At 38.3% G+C, this 22791-nt stretch overlaps 1 protein-coding gene across 6 annotated transcripts in view; it reads right to left on the bottom strand.

Annotated features, from left to right (window-relative positions):
• The window catches only part of OSBPL1A (oxysterol binding protein like 1A), a 210731-nt gene that overhangs the window by 133353 nt on the left and 54587 nt on the right, over positions 1-22791 (bottom strand). For 5 of the 6 annotated variants that reach the window (XM_082853217.1, XM_082853216.1, XM_082853215.1 and 2 more), the window contains 7 exons: positions 15990-16051; positions 15843-15887; positions 14923-14996; positions 14746-14809; positions 9251-9349; positions 7690-7812; positions 3432-3513 (listed from right to left, as the gene is read on the bottom strand). In XM_082853217.1, the coding sequence (XP_082709343.1) occupies positions 3432-3513; positions 7690-7812; positions 9251-9349; positions 14746-14809; positions 14923-14996; positions 15843-15887; positions 15990-16051 (549 nt within the window). Of the gene's footprint in view, positions 1-3431; positions 3514-7689; positions 7813-9250; positions 9350-14745; positions 14810-14922; positions 14997-15842; positions 15888-15989; positions 16052-22791 lie in introns of those variants that run through there. The other variant, XM_082853223.1, reaches the window with a different exon arrangement.

The following is a 22791-nucleotide window of genomic DNA, read 5'->3' as shown; positions in this document are numbered from 1 at the left end:
GACCTACTCCTCCTCCCACCCCTCCACCCATCTCCGCACAGGACCTCCCATTTGCTGGACCCAATCAGAGGGCCAAGGGCAAAGAAGCCCTAGTAATACTCCTAAAGTCGACAGTGATCATGGGCCCAGGGCACCAAGCAGGGCAGAGAACAGCCGTGGAGGAGCAAACCAGTGCAGGCAGCAAGAGAGGGCCTCAGTCGGAAGGTTCTGCTGGAGTAGAGACCTGGGGAGGGAGGGCGAACCCTGGAGTAAAGCCTTACAGGCAGAGGGGCCAGAACACCCACCCAGGCCCAAGGCAGCTCTGAGGGACAGCAAGAAGGCCAGTGAGGCTGGAGAGAGGCAGGTAGGGAAGGACTCTGTCTTTCACTCGAAGTGAGAAGACCTGGAAGCAAATGCATGTTTTGAGCAAAGGACATCAACCCACTGATGCTTTAGAAAGATCCCTTGGGCAGGGACTGTAGGCACAAGGGTGGGATCTGAGTCAGGAGGCTGTTTTAATAGTGCATGTAGGAGACGAGGGTGGCTTGGACTGGGGTGGCAACAGTGAAGGTGGTGATAAGAATATTTACTCAAAGCCTAGAATTTTGAGGAGAGTGTTAAGTGGGCTGAATAAAAGTGCTTTTCCTTTTAAGATTTTCTTCTTTTAGATAACTGAAAACATGCAAATGTCTTTAACCAGGGATTTACTATATACACTTAGCAACATGCAATAAAGTGCATGCATTAAACTTGGCATGTAAAGTAATATATCTTTTTTGGGAAGTAACTTAGCAGTATATCTCAATAGGCTCAAAAATGTTAATATACTTTCACCCATTAATCCCACTTCCAAGAATCCTATGGTAATAAAGTGATGTGATTAAATATAAATGCACAATACAACATTGTTTATAATAGTCAAAACCTGGCTGCTACACCGAAGGGTAAATTTAAGGTTGTCGGGGAGAACAGATTGACTGCATGGCTTTCAGGATGTCTTCCAAAAGTTTTATAAGTTTGAGTGATTTTATTTGTTTTCGCAACCAGGCTTTTGGTAAAGATAAAATAGTAGAGATTTCAAAACAGCATTCTTTGCACCTTGAATGATGTGTTGCCGATGTCAGATACATAAATTTGTCATTAATCCAGGCAGAAATTAGGTTTAAGGTCCACTCATGAAAACAAAAGCATTATTTTAATAGAGGACATTTCAGACCAAAGACACAGTGTTTGGTCAAAAGTGTTTACGGGGGTCACAGGGGAGAAGAATTGTAAATAAAGCTAAAAAAATCAGTTTGTGATCGGGCTATGAAGGTCCTTAAATGCCAGGATAAAGAGTTTTGCATTTTATTCTGTAGTTTCAAGGACACTTAAAAGATTTTCTCAACAGAAAAAAAAAAAAATTTATAATAATTTTTTTTAAAGTAACTAAAATTAATCTGGCAGCAATAATGCAGTATTTCACAGAATTTGAGTTGGAAGAGTTCCTGAAAGGCTTCCGATTCAATTCCCTTTAAGGATGGAATGCAGGAGGTTCCCAAAGGCAGGGAGACTAAAGGACAGGCTGCTGCAGTGATTTGGATTGAGGTGGTGCAGAGCAGAACAGGTACTGCAGAAGACGCAATAAGGAAGAAGGGCGTTGAGTCTTAAAGTTCACGTTCATATAGTTTCATACTAAAATGTAAGACAGCTAACAATTTCAACCACAAGAGCTGGACTCTGCCCACAAACACTTTAGTTTTTCATCTTGAGAAGTCACTGGCAAACTATGTAGGCAGTTTGGAACAGGATGTGTATCTATCAGCTTCCTTTAATAAAACACATGGTACAAGATTATTCTGCACAATCCCTTGGCATTAAGAGCAGACTCAGTTACCTTCAAAACTCCAATTCCATTCATGAAATTCTCAACCCTATTTACTTAGTATTTACATAAAATGTAGTTTTATTTATCTACACCAATCTTTCAGAAAATAACATCTATAATTTCTGAACATAATTTCTATACATAATTGTTTAAAACCCACTGACTTTTACTGTAGATATATGAAATAGAATTGTCAGATCACAGTCAGATATTTCAAAGTTTCCCAGATGACACTGTCCAAAATGAAATCACTCTTGCGGTACTGAGTATCATGTATGTCTCTAAGAGCACAAATGATGCATGCCATCATTTATGAGTGACATGTCATACCAATGATCTGAACCAAGAGATCTGACTCAAGGTTTAAAAGAAAAAAACAATGTAATTTGGTTGTAGTTCTCATATAATTTCTTTCTTTGGTCCAAGTCAAAGAAATTAATCCTTATATTTCATCTCACTCTGTACAGTTTCTGTATCTTTTAAATGTTGTTAGTATCTCTGCTCGGTTTTGATGGTTTTTGGTGAGGATGGTATTTTAAAAGCCCATTGATGGTCACAGTTGCATAGCTCTGTGAATATACTAAAAGCCACTGAATGGTATACTCCACATAGGTGAATTCTAGGCTTATGTGAATTATGTCTAATGAAGCCGTTATTATTTAAAAAGCCCATTGAGGATGAAGAGCCTTAAGTAATAAAATATTCTTGCTTGCAATTAATAATCAAAATGACTTGACTGCTGTCCTTCCCAAAGCTATCATCACTCATATAAATACGTGTTTGTTGAACCGAAGTAAAGGGATGCCCAAGGTATACCTGGACAGATACAGAACATTTATGTTCAGTTTACTCTAATATTAACATTTCTTCACATTCCCTGGGCACACATAAACTAGATCATGATTAAAATCAGTAGTTAATCATAAACTCATAGACAACTCAGCTGATTATATTTTAGTGGAGTTATTTATAAACACATCATAGCTAAAGTCTAAAGCAACTGTTAAGAGTCTTAAGTCTAAGGAACATGATAACTGTTTAATTTATAAAGTAATCAATAATTTTTTCTCAAAACCTAATTTGTGTATTGGATTTTATATTGGGATTTTGTATTTTGTATTGGATTGTATTTTGATTTTTGGAGTATTTATAATTAACTCCTGATAATTCATAACTAAAGGAGAGTAAAGGCACAAAAAATTACCTTTGAAAGGGAGATTAATAATTAGACGAATTCACACATTCACAGAATGGCAAAAGACTACCAACCGCTTCATTTTATAGATAGGGAAAACAAGGCTCAGAGAAATTAAATGTTCTGCTCAAAAGTAACAACTAATAAGTGGCAGAACAAGGATTCAAACCCAAGACAATTTGACCACAAAATCCAAGTCTTCTGGGATTCATAAACAGTCTCACTACGTAGCCAAAACGAATTCACAGCCCCAAAAGGTTAACTTTAACTTTCTCAAATACAATTCTGAATTCAAACCCCAAAATTATCTAAACTGTATAGTCAACCAAAGGGTGAACATCTATGATAATGGGTTGTTCAAGAGTGGGGTGTGGGGTGTTTCTTTTTTACCTTTAGCCACGTCACACTCCTTAATCATTCTGAGAAAGTTGGAAATTTCCCTGTCTAGTCTCTGCTGGCATATCTGTGCTTTCTGGAAAAGGAAAAAAGAAGACGACAAAGTTAAACTAATAAAGGATTTTTACAGTACATATGCTTTAATGTTTCCATCAAAACTTTTACTTCATAGGTTGATACACTGTAATAATTGAGACATATTCCTAACAGAGAGAAAAAGGTGAGAGAAAATTGCCTTAGAAACTGAATATAACCATTAGCTAATCACGTACAGATTAATAAAAATCAATCTCTCTAAATTTTAAATACATTCAATAGGCCAAGCATGTTCCATACAACTGCAGTAATTACTTCTAATAACTCATTACACAATATATATCTGAGGAGTTAGATTTCTGATTTATTCACACTTTTAGTAGCCTTGATTACGTTCATTGAGAAATTATAAAATGCACCCATTAAGAATATATTTTAAAAACTGCTTTTGCTTAAAAACTCCAGATGGTGCTAACATTTGGAAACCACAAGCTGATTTTCGTTCAGCAATCTAAGTGCACACAGCCCTCACATAATCAGACCAATAAGGACATCTTCTTAGTAAGTAAAAGCTTGTAAAAATAAGGGACAGCATTCATTTTTCCTTGTAATTTGAAATTTCTACATATTTAGATCCCTAAAAGCAAAACATAAATACAGAGTTTCATGATGTAAGTTGCATCCCATCTTAGTATAGATTTGGAAGTCCAAAATGAAAAAATCAGATAAAACCATTTATTACATTAACCATGTAATTTTGAAGTTAGTTTTATTTAGTTTCCCTTTAAAGGAAACTAAGACGCAAGAATAAGAAGCAAGAAAATCATCATTGTAAAGTTGGTTGGTTACGGCAATAAGAAAATATTCTGAGAACCCGGGCCTTACCAATATTAGGTTCACATTGTTGTAGGTAGGGTAATACATTTAGCCTGTGAATCTTCCCTACTTGGTACTCCTCATCTCAACTGACTCATCCCCAAAACACTTTTGCTCCCCCTAAATCAGACCTAAGTGCCAAGGTGATATAGGTACGCATGCTTTTCACCTTATAAATTTTTCAGTGCTTCTGAAGCTCAGCTCAACCACAGCAGAATTACTCGTGGTACCACACTAGGGACAAGCAATGTTCTCTTTAAAACGTACATTACTCTATTTTGAGAGCTCCAACAACATAAAAATGCAATTCACTTTTTTTGGGGGGGAGAGGGAGAGGGAGAATACCTACACTGTGCAATTTGAAACACCACAGAAACTGTACGCTGGATCATTTTTCCAGACATAGCCTGTAAACACACGTTTAAGGCAGGAGAAAAGTCAACTGGGGACCACTGAAAACATGCACTGCGCAACCAAATGTTACCACTCATAATTTATTAACAGAAAATTGTCATTTTCACTCTATACATATTTAATACCCCTGCCCATGTGCACGGTGCGCCAATGCTGCTGTTTTCTATTTTTTCTGCTATGGTGAAAGTTAGCTGGGTGCACAAAAGCAAGCACTGGCTTCATTTGCAGACTGTGAATCTGTGATCAACATCATAGTTCCTGTGGTTACCGTTAAAGATAAGAAACACTATTACATTCATCTTCCCTTGGCATATCTGAGAGTTACTGAAAAAAGTTCCCTTGATCCATAATTTATTTAAGAGTTACAATAGGTCAGCTGGAGAAGATGTGATCAACACATACTGTTTTATAGTTGGGTACAAATGTGTGTCGTCTATTCTAAACAATTAATGCCATTTAATTGATGCAAAAAACTCAGAAAGGGGTTATTAATACAATTTTTTAAAACCACATTCTTCAATTTGTTATCATTTCCTTGTAGCAGCTACTGGTTATATTACAAAAGCCTAAAACTCTAATTAGGAAGGTTAATGCTTACACATTCTTTGCAGATCCCAGCATGGTGTCTCACTGACTTCTATGCCATGCACCTTATGTCAGGTTTTAATTTTTCTACGTTTTATTTTTTTTTTCTTCGCCATGCCGTGCAGCTTGCGGGATGATCTTGGTTCCCTGACCAGGATCAAATCTGTGCCCCTGTGCAGTGGAAGCGTGGACTCCTAACCGCTGGACTGCCAGGGAATTCCCTAGGTTTTAATTTTTATTTACACTACATAAATGAGATCCCACTTGAGCAGTGTTCTAATACCCGAAGTGAGACAGTATTTTAAATCCAGGTTATCTGGCACAGAGCCCAAGAACAGGAGCACACCCACAGACCTGGGCTGCAGGGCGTCAGAGACACGCAGGTTGAGTAGCCGGGCCACAGTCAGGACACCGGTCTCCTGCAGCTACTTCTGCCCACCCAGACTTCCGCTGTTGGTTTTGTTTAAGTTGATGTTTAACTACCTTATCAACCCTAACATATGAGAAAGTTCAAAAATGTATATCAAGGGGGTGGGCATCTAGGGAGGAGTGGAGAGGGTAGGAGAGAGAGGTCATTAATTCCAGCCTATCTGCCACATACAGACAATCCACATTTGGTTAATTAAGAACCGAAGCATTAGCAGATACAGACTACCACATATAAAATAAACAACAAGGTCCTACTGTACAGCACAGGCAACTGTATTCAATATCCTGTAGTAAACCATAATGGAAAAGAAGAAAAAGAGTGTATGTATATGTATAACGGAATCACTTTGATGTACACCAGAAACACAACACTGTAAATCAACTATACTTCAATTTAAAAAAAAAAAAAAAAAAACCAAAGCAGACTGCCTTCTCAGAAATAAAAAGAAACTAATGATACACACAACATCGCAGGTGAAAGATGATAGGCACCAAAGAGCACATATGATGTGATTCCAGTTAGATGGAATCCTAGAATGGGCAAAGCTGACAATGGCTGTGATGATAGAGCAGATCAGTAGCTGCCTGAGATGGCGTGGAGGGCACTGTCTGGAAGGGGCACCAGAGAGCTTTGTGAGGTGATAAAAATGTTCTACACCTTGATAGGAGTGGTGGTTACACAGGGTATTTGTCAAAACACATCACACTGAAGATACTAAAATGCCCTCATTTTATTATATAAAAATTGTACCTTAATAATAGTGATTTAAACTTTAAAAATAATGGTTGTAAAACCCTGATAACTTTCCTCTGCAGAAAACAGCCAGCATTGCGAGTACTGGTGTCCTGTACTCATCTCCAAATCTTCCTAACTCCAGCCAAATTCACTTCAAGAATAACCCCACACTCCATCTTCCCTCAATCTAAGCCAGTCCACACCACACTGATTGTTTTTGGTACCTGGTGATTTGTAATTTTCTTAATGTTGTATTTTGCATTAGTTATCTACACAAAGTTAAAAAAAAGAAAGAAAAAAGAAACACAATACACGGAGAAAGGCAACTCTCCCTCACGTACTTGTCAGTCCTAGAGTCCCTGTTTTCCCCCTTTCCCAGTCTCAAAGCAACAACTGCTAATAATTTCTCATCTTTCCTGGGATGATCTAACCTATACAAATGTGTGTGTACATCCCTGCTTTCTTTCTGCCATGCAGAAGCATATCAGATACACCATTTAACACCTTGCCCTTTTTACTTAGCTATAAATCTTAACTATATCAATATATATATAAATCTGCCTGATTCTTGTATGGGTGTACCACTCTATCAGCTTTGAGTTGATGTACACTCATCTTTCTGCACATTCACTTTAATTAGAAATCATTTCTTCTTCAGTCAGGAAAGTCTGATATTACTTTCTCATTTGGTTTAAATTTAGCATCATCTGCTCATTATTTCTTATAACACAGGTACAGTTCAGAGCCTATAAGAATCAAGATGTCGTCAACAGAAAAACCCCACTCTCCTAGTGCCCCCTCAAAGGTAAGAGCCTACCCCAGCTTGATCCAACAGAACTTTCTGCAATGATGAAAACATTCTATATCGGCACTGTCGAAGGTGATAGCCACATGTAACTACTGAGCACTTGAAATGTGGCTAGTTAAAATGAGGAAATGAGGTTTTCATTTAACTCCAGTTCATTTAAATGTAAATGTATCTAGTAGCTATCGTATTGGACAGTGAAGTTCTGTACCAATACTTGCTTAAATTTCTCTCCCAATTTTTATTTCTGAAATACTACTTCTACTGCTGTGAGAAATCTTAATTTCAAAACCTCATATTTAAAAAAAAAAAAATTCTTGGTAAAACCTGAGTGATACAGTTAGGTATACAGGTCAGGTTTTCCTATTTACCTCTAAGGATTCCTTCAAGTCTACAGCAGAAACTGCATCTTCCTCTTCATCATCAGTCAACTGGTCCTGGGAACAGTAGTGAGTGCTGTAAGCAGAATGCTCTTCTATTGCTTCCAGCCAGCCCTGAAATAATACAAGGATTTAAATAAAAGTAAAACACATTTTTACTCAAAACAGATATTATTACAACAATCTGGGAAGAATAAAATGTACATGGAGAAAAAAAATATTACGGCCTCAAAAAAACAAAACAAAAAATTCCCGACAACAAAATAATGATGCAGGTCTCTTGTCCATGACACGTCTGGATAAAAAATTTTCCCAATACTTTAAAAAATACCATCTATAAGTTTACATATTCATTCATATTAATACTGAAACACATTATAAAAACTAAACAATGGGTGGAGAATCTTGCACTTAGAATTATAGGTTCTCAACACTGTTGAATAAGTTACCGTATAAGATGCATCCAGAAACAATTTACCAACTTGCCATAAGCACAAGACACTCAGACCATTTTAAGAGAGCCAGCAATTACTCTGATGCTTTAACTTTTACTATGTTTTTAAAAAATTAGTGGGACTTCCCTGGTGATCCAGTGGGTAAGACTCCCCACTACCAACGCAGGGGGCACGGGTTGGATCCCAGGTCAGGGAACTAGATCCCGCACGCATGCCGCAACTAAGAAGTCTGTGTGCCGCAACTAAGAAGTCTGCGTGCTGCATCTAAAGATCCCACGTGCCGCAAAGAAGACCCGGTGCAGCCAAAACAAACAGATAAATAAATAAATAATAAATATCTTTAAAAATTAGTGATTTCACAAAAAGATGGAATGTTTGCCCTAAAAATATCTGTCTTACTTCTACCTCATTTCTTGCAGCATTTTTCAGGGTCAATTCTTACCCTTTTATGAAATTTTGGGACAGTCACGTTTTGTATTGTTTAGGGTTCTCTGCAAGGACAAAGTTAACCGCTCTGGAAAAGAGATCCTTTTTAACCCCTTACATAATTTACAAAAAACCAAGATAAGTCTACGAATATTGCTTTGATCTAAAGGGATATGGAGTCTCCATTAAATAACTACACAATGAATTTCCGTCACATCAATCCCAATTTCTTGCTTGCTGCTACTGTTCAGTTTACCACAAAGAAAGGCTGAGTCTACACTGTAATACATCAGAACACCTGGGCTGGAGCCAGGTTCTGTTACTTGCAAGCTGCATGAGCTTGAGAGGTCACTTCAATCTTAGTCTTCAGTTTTCCTCACCTATAAATTCGGGGGTAGACTAAATAATCATTGAGGCTTTCTTCCAAAACTAATAAGGGCCTCTTACATTCACAGAAGCAAAATTTTTTAAAAAAGAAGAACAGAAAATACCTGCAGGTACATGTTGATAAGGAATTAATTCCTAAGCCGAATTTCAAAAGTTTCATATAATCACTCCCGTTAAAAAGGTACCATCGACAAGATGTTAGATGTTAATACTGAGCCTACCTTACATTCTTCATGTTCTTAAATGTTAAGTTTTATGAAAGATAAACGAATCCATAAAATTACCTCTCTTGTCTGCTGAAAGCTATTCTTAGGAACCCTGAAGCCATGAACAGTGTCATCGAAGCATTTAATAAAGAAGAGGCAGCTATCAGTGGGTTTTACCTTGGATATAAAGAAGTCAGTAAGACAACATCATTCATGCCCATGAAACAAAACCCTAAAATTATCTATACATAAAATTAACAATATTAACGTGATAATACCCGAGTGAACATTTAAAATACTGAGAACAATTGATACATTGGGAGTATCAAATGCACTGTAGCTTACCTACATCAAATCTGGCTTTCATATTCTTAATCACAGTAAATACTAATAGATAGTCCACTAGGTATGTAGTTTTCCTTTTATCCTATTAAATATAACACAGCATGTGCTTGGGCTATAAAGTCCTTTAAATACAAGAACTCCAATTTCTTATTCATGCCACTCTCCTGAAACTTTTGTTTGAGCTGAGTACAGAAAATGTTTGAACTGAGTGTAAAAGCATGAGGAGTAGAAAAGGAAGAGCTGGAGTGTGAACAAGAGCTGGCTGACTCGACGGGAGAGCAAGTTGCCTTGGAGGAAAGGAAACGAGGAGCTTTGCAAGCAAGCTCCCACCCCCAAGATTGTTCACCTGGAACTAGTACAGTCCCCGAGGGTGACACGACAGCAGCAAGGGCATACCTGGACAACAGTCTGTCTTTGGAAATTAAAAAAGCAGAGCTGGGCAGCCATAAATACTAAAGAGGGTAGGGGAGTCACCCAATGGAAAGAGACAGAGATGGGAATCCCAAACTCTGTCTTTTCACATCTCTTACTGATGCACAAAATAGATTCCAAGCAGTCACTGAAATACAGACCAGAGCTGCCATCCAAGAAACAGAGTTTACAATACAAACCCAGCCAAGAAAATGACCTAAAACAACGGAGATCACATTTAATGGAGAAAAATAAAGAATCCAGGATCTCCAGAACTTAACATTAAGGATACAATCCAAAATTACTTGACATATGAAGTAAAAAAGTAGACCACATTCTCAAAAGAAATCTAATTAAAAGGCAAAAAATGTCAGAATGGTTAATAGGGACCCAAATATATACTATCTACAAGAGACAGAAGATAAATATAAAGATACAGCTACGTTGAAAGTAACTAGATAGAAAAAGAGATACTATGCAAACAGTAACCATAAGAAAGCCTGAGTGGTTATATTAATATCAAGCAAAATAGATTTCAAAACAAAATGCATTATTACAGGAGATAAAGAGGACCCCCACATAACGCTAAAAGGGTTAATTAATCAGGAAGACAACAATCATAAATATGTGATCAGTAACAGAGTGAGAAATACATAATTCTACACGTATAGTTGGAGATTTAAACACCCTTCTCTCAGCAATTGATACAATTAGGAAAAAAGGCAGCAAAGACACAGAAGATCTGAACAACACTATCAACCATCATGACTGAATGTTTATAGGACATGACCCCCAACAATAGCAAAATACACATTATTTTCCAGTGCATTCTCTAGGATAATCCATGTGTAGTCATCAAGCAAGTCTCAATAAATTTGACAAGACGGAAATCATATCGAAAATGTTCAATGACCAAAATGGAATTACATTATAAATCAAAAGCACAGTAATTAGGAAAACCCCAATTATTTGGAAATTTAACAACACACTTCTAAACATTCCCTGGTTCAAAGAAGAAATCATAATAGGAATTAGAAAATATTTTGAACTGGATGATAATTTGAATAATCTAAGCTTCAACCTTAAGAAACTATAAAAGAGCAAAGCAAGCCCAACACATGGAGAAATTATTGTAAATGAATTAAAAAATCAATGAAATAGCAAAAACAAGAGAAATATTTCAGTGAAATCAAGAGCTGGTTCTTCGAAAGGATCAATAAAACTGATAAAGTGCTAGACAGACTGATCTAGGAAAAAAAGGAAAACACAAATTACCAATATAAAAAGTAAAAGAGCATATAACACTACCTACCACACAGACATTAAAAACACAATACGGGAATATTACTAACCCTAAGTTTTATAACCCAGAAGAAAATGGACAACTTTCTTGAAAGGCAAAAATTACAAACACCAACCGAAAAAGGAACAGAAAATGTGAATAGCCCTATAGCAACGGAAGAAATTAAATTTGTAACTACAATCCTCCCCCACCCCCGCACTAAAACCTCCTGGCCCATGTGACTTCACAGGTGAATTCTATCAAGCATTTAAGGAAGTAGTAACCTAATCCTATACAAACTCTCCTAGAAAACGGAAAAGGAACATTTTCCAATTCATTATATGAAACCAGACAAAATATCAAAGGAGAAATATAAACCAATATCCAGCATGAAAAAGCAAAAATTCTTAACAAAATATTAACGAACAATATATTAAAATGGTAATTTATCATAACCAACTGGGATTTGTCCCAGCAATAAGACTGACTTTAACACCCTAAAGTCTATCAATACAACTAATATTAATAGAATGAGTAAAACCATATGATCATTTCAATAACATGGAAAATAGCATTTAATAAAATTCAACAGATTTTCATAATGAGGGATCTCAGTAAACTAGGAAAGGAAAAGAACTTACTCAACCAGATTAAGGGCTTCAGATGTTCAAGCCCTAATCCCCAATGAAACTACATTTGGAGATAGGGCTTTTATAAGAGGTGATTAAGGTAAAATGAGATCATATCGGTGGAACTCTAATCCAGTATGACTGCTGTCCTTACAAGGAGAGGAAGAGAAAGCAGGGATGCCTGCACACAGACAGAGAAAAAGTCGTGTCAGGACAAAGCAAGGAGGCCGCCACCTGCAAGCCAAGGAGAAAGGCCTCAGGAGAAACCGATGCCTCAGTGTCAGAGCTAAAACCATAAAAACTTTTCTAAGAAAACTTGGGAAGAAAGCTTCATGGCATTGGACTCGGCAGTGGTTTCCTGGATGTGATACAACAGCGCAAGGGACAAAAGAAAAAACATAAACTGGACTATATAAAAAATAAAAACTTCTATGCATCAATGGACATTATCAGCAGAGTGAAAAGACAACCCATGAAACTGGAGACAATATGTACAGATCACGTTATCTGATAAGGGATTCATATCCAGCATATACAAAGAACTCCTACAACTCAACACCAACAAGAAAAACAAAACTGATTTAAAAATGGGCAAGAGATTTAAACAGACATTTCTCCAAAAACAACATACAAATGGTCAATAAGCACATGAAAAAATGGTCAACATCACTAGTCATCAGGGAAATGGAAATCAAACTACAATTAGATACTACTTCATACCTATGACAATGGCAAACAAACTAACAAAACCCACAGGAAAAAAGTGTTGTGGTGAGGATGTGGAGAAATTGGAGCACTGCTGGTATGAATGTAAACTGGCGCAGATGTTATGGAAAACAGTATGGAAGTTCCTTAAAAAATTAAAAATAGAACTACCATATGACCCACCAATTCCACGTCTAGGTATATATATCCAGAAGAAATGAAAGCAGGATCTTGGTGAGACATTTTCACTCCCGTGTTTATAACAGCATTATTGACAGTGACCAAAAGGCGGAAGCAACTCAAAACATCCACTGATAGAGGAATGGATAAAGAAAATGTGGTCTATGCATAACAATGGAATATTATTCAGCCTTAAAAAAAGAAATCCTGTCACATGTTATAACATGGATGAACCTTGAGGACATTATGCTAAATGAAATAAGCCAGACAAATACTGTACAATTCCACTCATGTGAGGTATCTAAAGTAGTCAAAAGCATAGAAACAGAAAGTAGAATGGTGGTTGCCAGTGGGGTGAGGTACTGGAAATAGAGAGGCGCTATTCAATGAGTATCGAGTTTCAGTTCTGCAAGATGAAAAAGTTCTAGAGACCTACTGTACAACAAAGTGAACAGACTTAACGCTACTGAACTTAAAAATGGTTAAGATGGTAAGTTTTATGTTATGTGTATTTTACCACAATTAAACAAAACTTATAGGCGCAAACACCTGTATTAGAAAAGAAAAAAAGTCTCAAATCAATAACCTAAGCTTCTACCTTAAGAATCTAGAAAGTGAACAGAGCCTGCCTCATAGGAGTCACTGAATGCCTGTTACCTTGTATCAATATGGATTCATAAATGTAGCCTCTAAGTAGACACTTATACAAGAAGCAAAAGTTATAAAACAAGGTGAAGCATAACACAGCAGAAGCTATCAATTCTAAAGAAGTTAAAAATCGGGAAATTTTAAAAGGGTGAGGGAGCAACTTGTTTAATTTTTTGTTTTAAGATAGACAAACTTTAGTGTTAAATAAATGAATCAAAAGCTGGAACAGAAGAGAATGGCCGGGACTGCACCAACAGAAGAAACGAGAAGATTAGACGGCTGAGACTAGAGAGCAGTTCCCTGGCCCTCTGGTCTCATGGGAAGGGAGGAAGGGGAGTGAGAACACTAAGGGACCGGCATGTGTAAGGAGGCCTGAGGGCAGGGGCAGGTGACTGAGCCTGTGACGGCCCAAGGGCGACGCTGCTGGTCCTCCGGGAGTTCACACGGAAAGGCAGGGGCTGTGGTCCAAAGAGCGGGTGCACTGCCGTGACATGTTGAAAACCCTAAAGAACTTGAAGCAGCAAGCAAAAGGTATGTCTAGGCTCCAGTCTTAGGCTAATCTCAAAGGAGGAAAAATTCTTTCTCCTGGCTGGTAAAAGCAAAACAGCCAGAAGTGAACATGCAGAACCTAAAAATCCCAATTTTGGTATAGGCTTTAAATTTTACCACCAGAAAAATGTCCATTTCCAGATTTACCCATGTACAAGTACACGCACACCTACACACATATATGTAGATATGTATGTGCATACATTATGTGTGAATATATACACATACATACGCATATACATACACATACAAAATGGTAAAAGTTCTGTATAAATGTTTTTGGAACATGCATCTCTTATTCCACAATACGTAGAGATTTTTTTTAACTTGATTATATTTTTTAAATGGAATTCCACAACTTTACTTGTTCTCAAATAAAAACATATACAGTCATCCCTCGGTATCTGTGGGGGAATTGGTTCCAGGACACCTGAAGGATACCAAAATCCATGGAAGCAAGAAGTCCTTCTATAAAATGGCACAGTATTCGCATACAACCTATGCACATCCTCCTGCTTACTTTAAGTCATCTCTAGATTATTTATAATACCTAATACAATGTAAATGCTATGTAAATAGTTGCTGGTGCACGGCAAATTCAAATGCTGCTTTTTGGAACTTTCTGGAATTCCTTTTCCTATATAGTTTCGATCCACAGTTGGTTGAATTAGCAGATGCAGAACTCGCAGATACGGAGGGCCAACTCAACTGCACAAGTGCTTTCTACCCCAAGATTTTACAAGGCAGCTTATACCAATGATTTAGGGCAATCACTTGCAGGATTGATTTCACAGTTTAAGCAAAAGATGCATGTGTCATCCTACCGTGCATACTGCTTGAGTTAGGTGTTTGCATCCCTGGCGATAAATATTATGGACTGCATCGGGCCTTCAAAATAAATATAAATTATCAAGGCAAAAGGAAAAGAGATTAGTGAAAACTTTTAATCATTCAAAATTTAGATGCTGAAATTCAACAAGTATTAGGATCATAATACTTACTGTTTCCTATACCATGAGAGGACTCCATGTTCTAACACTACCCAGAATAATCTCCAGCCAAAAAATCTTGAACTCTAAGGGAAAAACAACAAAGATTTTTCCAAGTTGATACATCTAGATTCAAATACTTGACTGATAAAAAGTAATTAAGTTATGACAGTTCTATCTGAGCCTTTCAGCCGGACAGTACCACTGCACACTCAAAAATGAACAAACATGAACTGAGGAACTGGATGCAGAAATGAAAACATACTACTACAGGGTGACAGGAACAGAAGAAATGCCATATTGGTAAGATCAACGATGAACACAGTTTATAGTTCTGACAGTACTGCGCAAGGATATTTATAGGAAATATATCAGTTGTGAGCTTCAGAGACAGTTTCCTCAAAGGCCTGAGTTTCTAAATAAAGAGCATTATCCTAAATTTTATACAATATAAGCATACATGTACATAAGTATACAGAAGGAGCAGCTGCAAATGCAGAAGAAACTATATGCTCCAAAATAGTTAATTCTAGAAAATAACTGAACTCCAAAAAGCAAAGAAATTTTTAGAACCAGAAAGATTTTATATGTGTGCTCTGTGACAATTCAAATATTAAATGCCTCCTGAGTCCTCCATGGATCCATGTTCATAACAAAGATGATACTGTAACCCTATGCTTAAGTAAGAAAAAAAAATTCCTCCACTCTTCTCTGTACAAACTTGGTCACCTAAAAGTGTTAGACCAACAGTTAACTGCTACAATCACTGGATGCCTAATAAAGTCCAGCAGTATAAAAATAGTTTACATGATAAGATCGAATAATTATTAAATCACATATACTTCAGAAAAGAATGAAAAAGAGTTCTAACAAGAGAGCACCTGAGAATCTTTTTTTTCCAGTTTTATAATTAAAAAACCATCCCAACCTACCTTCCAGAGAGGGCCTTCGTATCGTTTCAATGCTTTGTAGATGACCTATCGGAAAAACATGTTTTCATTAAAAACACATCTATGTATTTCAAGAATTCAAATTTTTTTTCTACATTATATAAATGTAATCCATTACCACATACATACCTTATTACCAAGAAGAACGTGTTTCATTTCAGCACCCTGGGCAAGATCAAGAGGTTTCTGATCTGTGCAAAATACAAGGAAAAAAGCCATCAAGAGCTTAATTCTACACTAAAATTGATGCTTGTATTGTAGCACATAATATTCTTTTATTATTCCATCAACTACGCCCCAAATCACCGACCTGAAGCTGCCATCTCAATTCTTTACAGCATCCTTTTCAGTAACCATTAAGCCAGCAAATCAAACTAAACTTTGAACACTCTGTACAGGTTTTGTGATCTTTCAAGCTTTCTTGCCTTAAGTCACTGTATCAGTTTCCTATGGCTGTTGTAACAAATTACAACATACTTACTGGCTTAAAACAATACAAATTATTCTCTTACAGTTCGGGAGGTCAGAAATCTACAGTCAGTTTCACTGGGCTAATAATCAAGGTGTTGGCAGGGCTGCCTTCCTCTGGAGGCTCCTGAGGAGAACCTGTTCCCTTGCCTTTTCCAGAGGTCCCCTACATCCCCTTGATTCGTGGTCCCTCCCTCCATCTTCAAAGTGCATCATTCTAACCTCTGCTTCCATGCTTACATTTTTCTCCCTCGATATTCTGATCCTCCTGCCTCCTCCCCCAAAAGGAAGGACCCTTGTGATTACACTGGGCCCACCTAGAGAATTCAAGATTATCTCAGTATCTCAAGATACTTAACTAATCACATCATTGGGGGAGTATTATTCAGCCACCACAGCTGCTCTTCAACTACCTCACTGGAGAACAGGTAGCAGAGACAACTCACAGAGTAATGGTGTGATGGTCCACAATTGAGGACAAAAGGAAAAAGTGGTAACTGAGAATGAAACCAGCAATGTATCATGGTAACTTTCTCAAGCCTACACGTGCAAGCACTCTACGTTTTTCCAAACAACAAAAATGCAATTTGTTTGTAAGTTATTTACCGAGTTCTGAAGTGAGCAGGACACTATATGAAGGATGCAAGCTAAAAGAATAATCGTCTCATAACCTCAAAGAGCTTCAAATTACTAGAGAAACAAAATCTACACATAAAAATTTAAAACAAAAAACCCAGCCCTTTCATAACGTATCAGACTGGCACTCTGGAACTCTATTTATACAGTAAGGTGATAACATTCTATCAAATAACCTTTTTATAAATACCAAACACCTGGTACGTGTTGGACAATTTCTTGTAAAACTATCTCCTAATGAGAGTCTATTATGTGCCAATTAATATTTTAGGTACTGGGGATTCAGTAGTGAACATGACTGAAAAACTTAGGTGGGGGGAGGCGTAGAAAAAGGGAAAGACACAACTTAATAAAAAAAGGATACAGCAAATAAACCATGGTATGCCAACATTTTTAAGTGAATGTTCTGAGAGAATGACTGGAATACCACTTTAGATTGGAGACTGGGGGACTGATCGAGGAAAGCCTCTCTCTGAGGGAGGGATGTTTAAGCTGAAAGGAAGGATCCAGCCTTGTGAGAATACAGGGGAAGGGAACTGCAAGCAGAGGGAACAGCTGATGCAAAGGCCCTGAGGTAGCAACAATTAGGTAGGCAAGAGTGAAAGGCAAAGGAAGAAAGAAGGCACATCATACAAGGTCTCTGTGGGTCAGACCTTTGTGAACCAGTACAAGGAGTTTGGGTTTTATTCTAAATACGATGGAAAGCCACTGAAAGGTTTTAGGTTAAAGAGTAGCCTGATCTGACTTATGTTTCAAACTCCGTCAAAGTGTTAAAAGAACTTAATCAGAACATCTGGGGAAATGTGAACTTTGGCTGTTTGATGGTTTTGAGAAATTATAAAATTATTAATAGGATAATGCCATTGTGGCTATTTCTTTTTTTTTTTTTTTTTGCGGTACACGGGCCTCTCACCGTTGCAGCCTCTTGCACTGCGGAGCACAGGCTCCAGACGCGCAGGCTCAGCGGCCATGGCCCACAGGCCCAGCCACTCCGCGGCATGTGGGATCTTCCCGGACTGGGGCACGAACCTGTGTCCCCTGCATCGGCAGGTGGACTCCCAACCACTGCGCCACCAGGGAAGCCCGTGGCTATTTCTTTAAATAGCTATACTGAGAGAGAATTCACACACCCTACAATTTACTCATGTAAAGTGTACAATTCAGTGGTTTTTAGAATATTCACAGAGTTGTGCAACTATCACATGGTTATGGTGTTTTTCTTAAAAGGAGACCTTATACAAATGTACTTAAATATTTATAGCCAAAATAAGATGACCTCGGGGGAATGGCTATTATTGACAATTCCCGAAAGAGGGTGAGGAGTACATCAATTATACTATTCTATTTAGTAAGCTTTGATAATTTTAATAATAAAAAGTAAAAAAAAAAAAAAGATCACTCAGCTACTGTATGGAAAAACCCTGTAATTGTGGGCAAGAGAAAAGAAGGGATACAAGTTACAAAGCAATAGCAAAGGTCCAGGTGAAAGATACTGGTGATATACAAACAGCTCATGCAGCTCAATATCAAAAAACAAACAATCCAATCAAAAAATGGGAAGAAGACCTAAATAGACATTTCTCCAAAGAAGACATACAAATGGCCAAGAGGCACATGAAAAGATGCTCAACATCACTAATTTCTAGAGAAATACAAATCAAAACTACAATGAGGTATTATCTCACACCAGTCAGAGTAGCCATCACCAAATAATCTACAAACAATAAATGCTGGAGAGGGTGTAGAGAAAAGGAAACGCTCCTACACTGTTGGTGGAAATGTAAATTGGTAGAGCCACTATGGAGAACAGTATGGAGGCTCCTTAAAAAACTAAAAAGAGGGCTTCCCTGGTGGCGCAGTGGTTGAGAGTCCGCCTGCCGATGCAGGGGACACGGGTTCGTGCCCCAGTCTGGGAAGATCCCACATGCCGTGGAGCGGCTGGGCCCGTGAGCCATGGCCGCTGAGCCTGCGTGTCCGGAGCCTGTGCTCCGCAACAGAAGAGGCCACAACAGTGAGAAGCCCGCGTACCGCAAAAAAAACCCAAAAAACAAAAAACTAAAAAGACTACCATAAATTGTTTTTTAAAAAAACTAAAAGAGCGACCATATGATCCAGCAATCCCACTCCTGGGCATTTATCTGGAGAAAACCGTAATTCGAAAGGATACATGTACCACAATGTTCACTGCAGCACTATTTACAATAGCCAAGATGTGGAAGCAACCTAAATGTCCACCGACAGAGGAATGGGTAAAGAAGATGTGGTACGTATATACAATGAAATATTACTCAGCCATAAAAAAAGAATGAAATAATGCCATTTGCAGTGACATGGATGGACCTAGAGATTGTCATCCTGAGTGAAGTAAGTCCAAGAAAGACAAATATCATATGATATTGCTTATAGGTGGAATCTAAAAAAATAGTGCAAATGAACTTATTTACAAAACAGAAATAGAGTCACAGATGTAGAAAACAAACTTATGGTTACCAAGGGGGAAAGGGAGGGGGTGTATAAATTGGGAGATTGGGATCAACATACACACAGTCCTATATAAAATATAGAAAACTAAGAAGGACCTACTGTATAGCACAGGGAACTCTACTCGATACTCTGTAATGACCTATATGGGGAAAGAATCTAAAAGAGTGAATATATGTACAACTGATTCACTTCGCTGTACACCTGAAACTAAAACATTGTAAATCAACTATACTCCAATAAAAATTAATTTAAAAAAACAAGAAAGATACTGATGGCTTGAACTAGATAGTTAGCAGTAAAATGGAGACACTAGTAGGTATGGAGAAAGCTATGTGGCTTTGAGATTTACTTTAGAGGTAGATTTATCAGACTGCTGACAGGTAAAACTTGCACTCGTCATATATTACTCTTTCAGTGGGGAAAAAATTTTTTAAAATGTTAACTGAGCAACTGATAATCACTTTAGGTTTTCTAGCTAGCAAACAGGAGGATGTCTTATGAAAAGGTCTGCCAATTCGTTACTTCTACTCTATCTGCAGGGCACTTTTAGGCAGAAAGGAGAAAGACAATGTGATTTCTTTCACAGACTTCTGTCCTAACACCAAAAATAAATTCTGAACTCCTGCCAACTAGCTGAAGTCCTACACAGAGCCCTCGCTGCTGGATTCAATGCCCACAGTGCCTGGCACACAGTGAGAATTTAATAAAGTGCTTTTAGAACTGAATGAAATAGCCCCCTTATCGGGATAGGCAACATAACCACTTGTTTCAAAATCGCACTACATCTCTTATCAACCACAACAAAATAAAGTAAAAAAATGGGAAGGATCCTATATTTAAATTTTTGCCTGATACAGATTTGTCCCTTAATGGGAAAACGAAACATAAATGTCAACACTCCTCAAATAATTTACATAGAACACAATCTCAATTAGATGTCAACAGCATTTTTACTAAGAACCTAAGAAAATTATTTTAAATAACAATTATTTTAAATGCCATTTGGAAAAACAAATAGTCAAGGAAAATACTCAAAAAAGAACAGTAAGGGGAAACGTCATCAGCTATTAAAGCCTTACAAAAACAACCATTAAAAGTGCACCGCTTCTTTTTATGGCTGAGTAATATTCCATTGTATATATGTGCCACATCTTCTTTATCCATTCATCTGCTGATGGACACTTACCTAGTGGGAAGCAGCCACATAGCACAGGGAGATCAGCTCGGTGCTTTGTGACCACCTAGAGGGGTGGGATAGGGAGGGTGGGAGGGAGGGAGACGCAAGAGGGAAGAGATGGAACATATGTATATGTATAACTGATTCACTTTGTTATAAAGCAGAAACTAACACACCATTGTAAAGCAATTATACTCCAATAAAGATGTTAAAAAAAAAAGTGCACTGCTGGTGAAGGGACAGCTGAGGCAATAAAAGAGCACAGAAAACACACAAAAAAAGTAAATTCTTCAAGAGTATGAGAAAGGCATAACAAAACAAAGGAAAAGGAAAGGCTGCTTGATAAAGGGTGCAAGGATAAGTGATTAGCAATTTGAGAGCCTCCTGGCCTTTCCTGCTCAAAACCCTCGACACCGACCAACAGCGCTGGGCCTCTGGCTGCCTTATGACGTTACCTGTGTCCCTGAGGAGCCCGCTCTAGGCAACCCAGCAGCTTCCTTCTTCAAATACGCCAAGTGCCCTCCTACCCCAGAGTCTTTACACTTGCTTGCCCTTTGCTTTCACTGCTCTTCTGCCAGAATCCTTCACCACAGCTCACTCCCTTCCTCATGTGGCTCTTTGCTCACAGTCTCTTCAGAGCGGCCTTCCCTTCCCTTCCACCCTTTCCAAAACAAAAGCCTCCCTCCCCACTGAATCGCCCTCTATCCCCTTTAGCCCATTTTATTTTTCCTCACCTCACTGTCCAACACTGTATGTGTATTTATGCTTTGTCTATCTCCTCCCACCAGAACACAAGTATGGGGACAGCCGGATTTTGTTCGCTGTTGGGTTGCCCGTACCTGCGACAGCTCCTGGCACACAGCAGAGGCTCAGTATTTGCTGAATGAATGTGATACAGATACACCAGGAGAAAACAGAATCGAGTATTTACCAAAGCTCTACCTAAGCTTAGAAGTGTTAGAAGAAATCAAAGAAGAGGATCAAGAAGTTTGACTAAAAATTTAAAACAGGGCTTCCCTGGTGGCACAGTGGTTAAGAATCCACCTGCCAATGCAGGGGACATGGGTTCGATCCCTGGTCTGGGAAGATCCCACATGCCATAGAGCAACTAGGCCTGGGCGCCACAACTACTGAGCCCACGAGCCACAACTATTGAAGCTCGTGCACCTAGAACCCGTGCTCTGCAACAAGAGAAGCCACTGCAATGAGAAGCCCGTGCACCACAACGAAGAGCAGCTCTCGCTTGCCACAACTAGAGAAAGCCCATGCGCAGCAAGAAGACCCAACGCAGCCAAAATTAAATAAATAAATTTATATTAAAAAATTTAAAACATCCTTGTTTAAAAAGAGTAGGAAAATTCAGTCATAAAAAAATATAGAAATTATTATTGTCCTTATCACTGAAGGTTTGTGGGTGTGGAGTGGATTATATTACATCCACATGAAATACTATGCAGAAGGTGAGCCATGAAGACTATGCTTCCTATAACGACATGGAAAACTGTTGCCGTTTAATAAAGAGCAGGATTTTAATATGTCAACTCTATTTACAAGCTATAAACTAAAAGGAATGGTAGATACTTTCTTAGGTGCTTGTCGGCCCATACTCCACCATTCTCTGAGCATCCTCTGCCCTTTTCACACCCCCCAGGGTAAGGCCCTAGCAGCCATGTTTGTACTGCACACGGATCTTTATTGAGACATGCAGGATCTTTCACTGTGATGCATGGGCTTCTCTCTAGTTGTGGCATGCAGGTTTTCTCTTCTCTAGTTGTGGTGCACAGGCTCCAGGGTGCGTGAGCTCTGTAGCTGTGGCACGTGGGTTCCAGGGCACATGGGCTCTGTAGTTTGCAGCACACAGGCTCTCTAGTTGAGGCTCATGAGCTCAGTAGTTGTGGCACGTGGGATTAGTAGCCCCGCGGCACATGGGATCTTAGTTCCCTGACCAGAGATCAAACCTGAGTCCCCTCCATTGTAAGGTGGATTCTTTACCGCTGGACCACCAGGGAAGTCCCTGCTCACACTCTTGAGTTGGTATCTATTATTTAAAACTTAAAAAAAATCTAGTCCACAACAGAACAACAACTAAAACAACTAAAAACTAAATCTTTGGATGTTTGGGTATAGGTGATTGTACTTTTTTGGTGCTTTCATTTTCCTCACTTT

This window comes from Leucopleurus acutus (genome assembly GCF_964270905.1).
Source record: "Leucopleurus acutus genome assembly, chromosome: 13".
NCBI lineage: Eukaryota > Metazoa > Chordata > Mammalia > Artiodactyla > Delphinidae > Leucopleurus > Leucopleurus acutus.
This window is presented reverse-complemented; position numbering and strand designations above follow the sequence as displayed.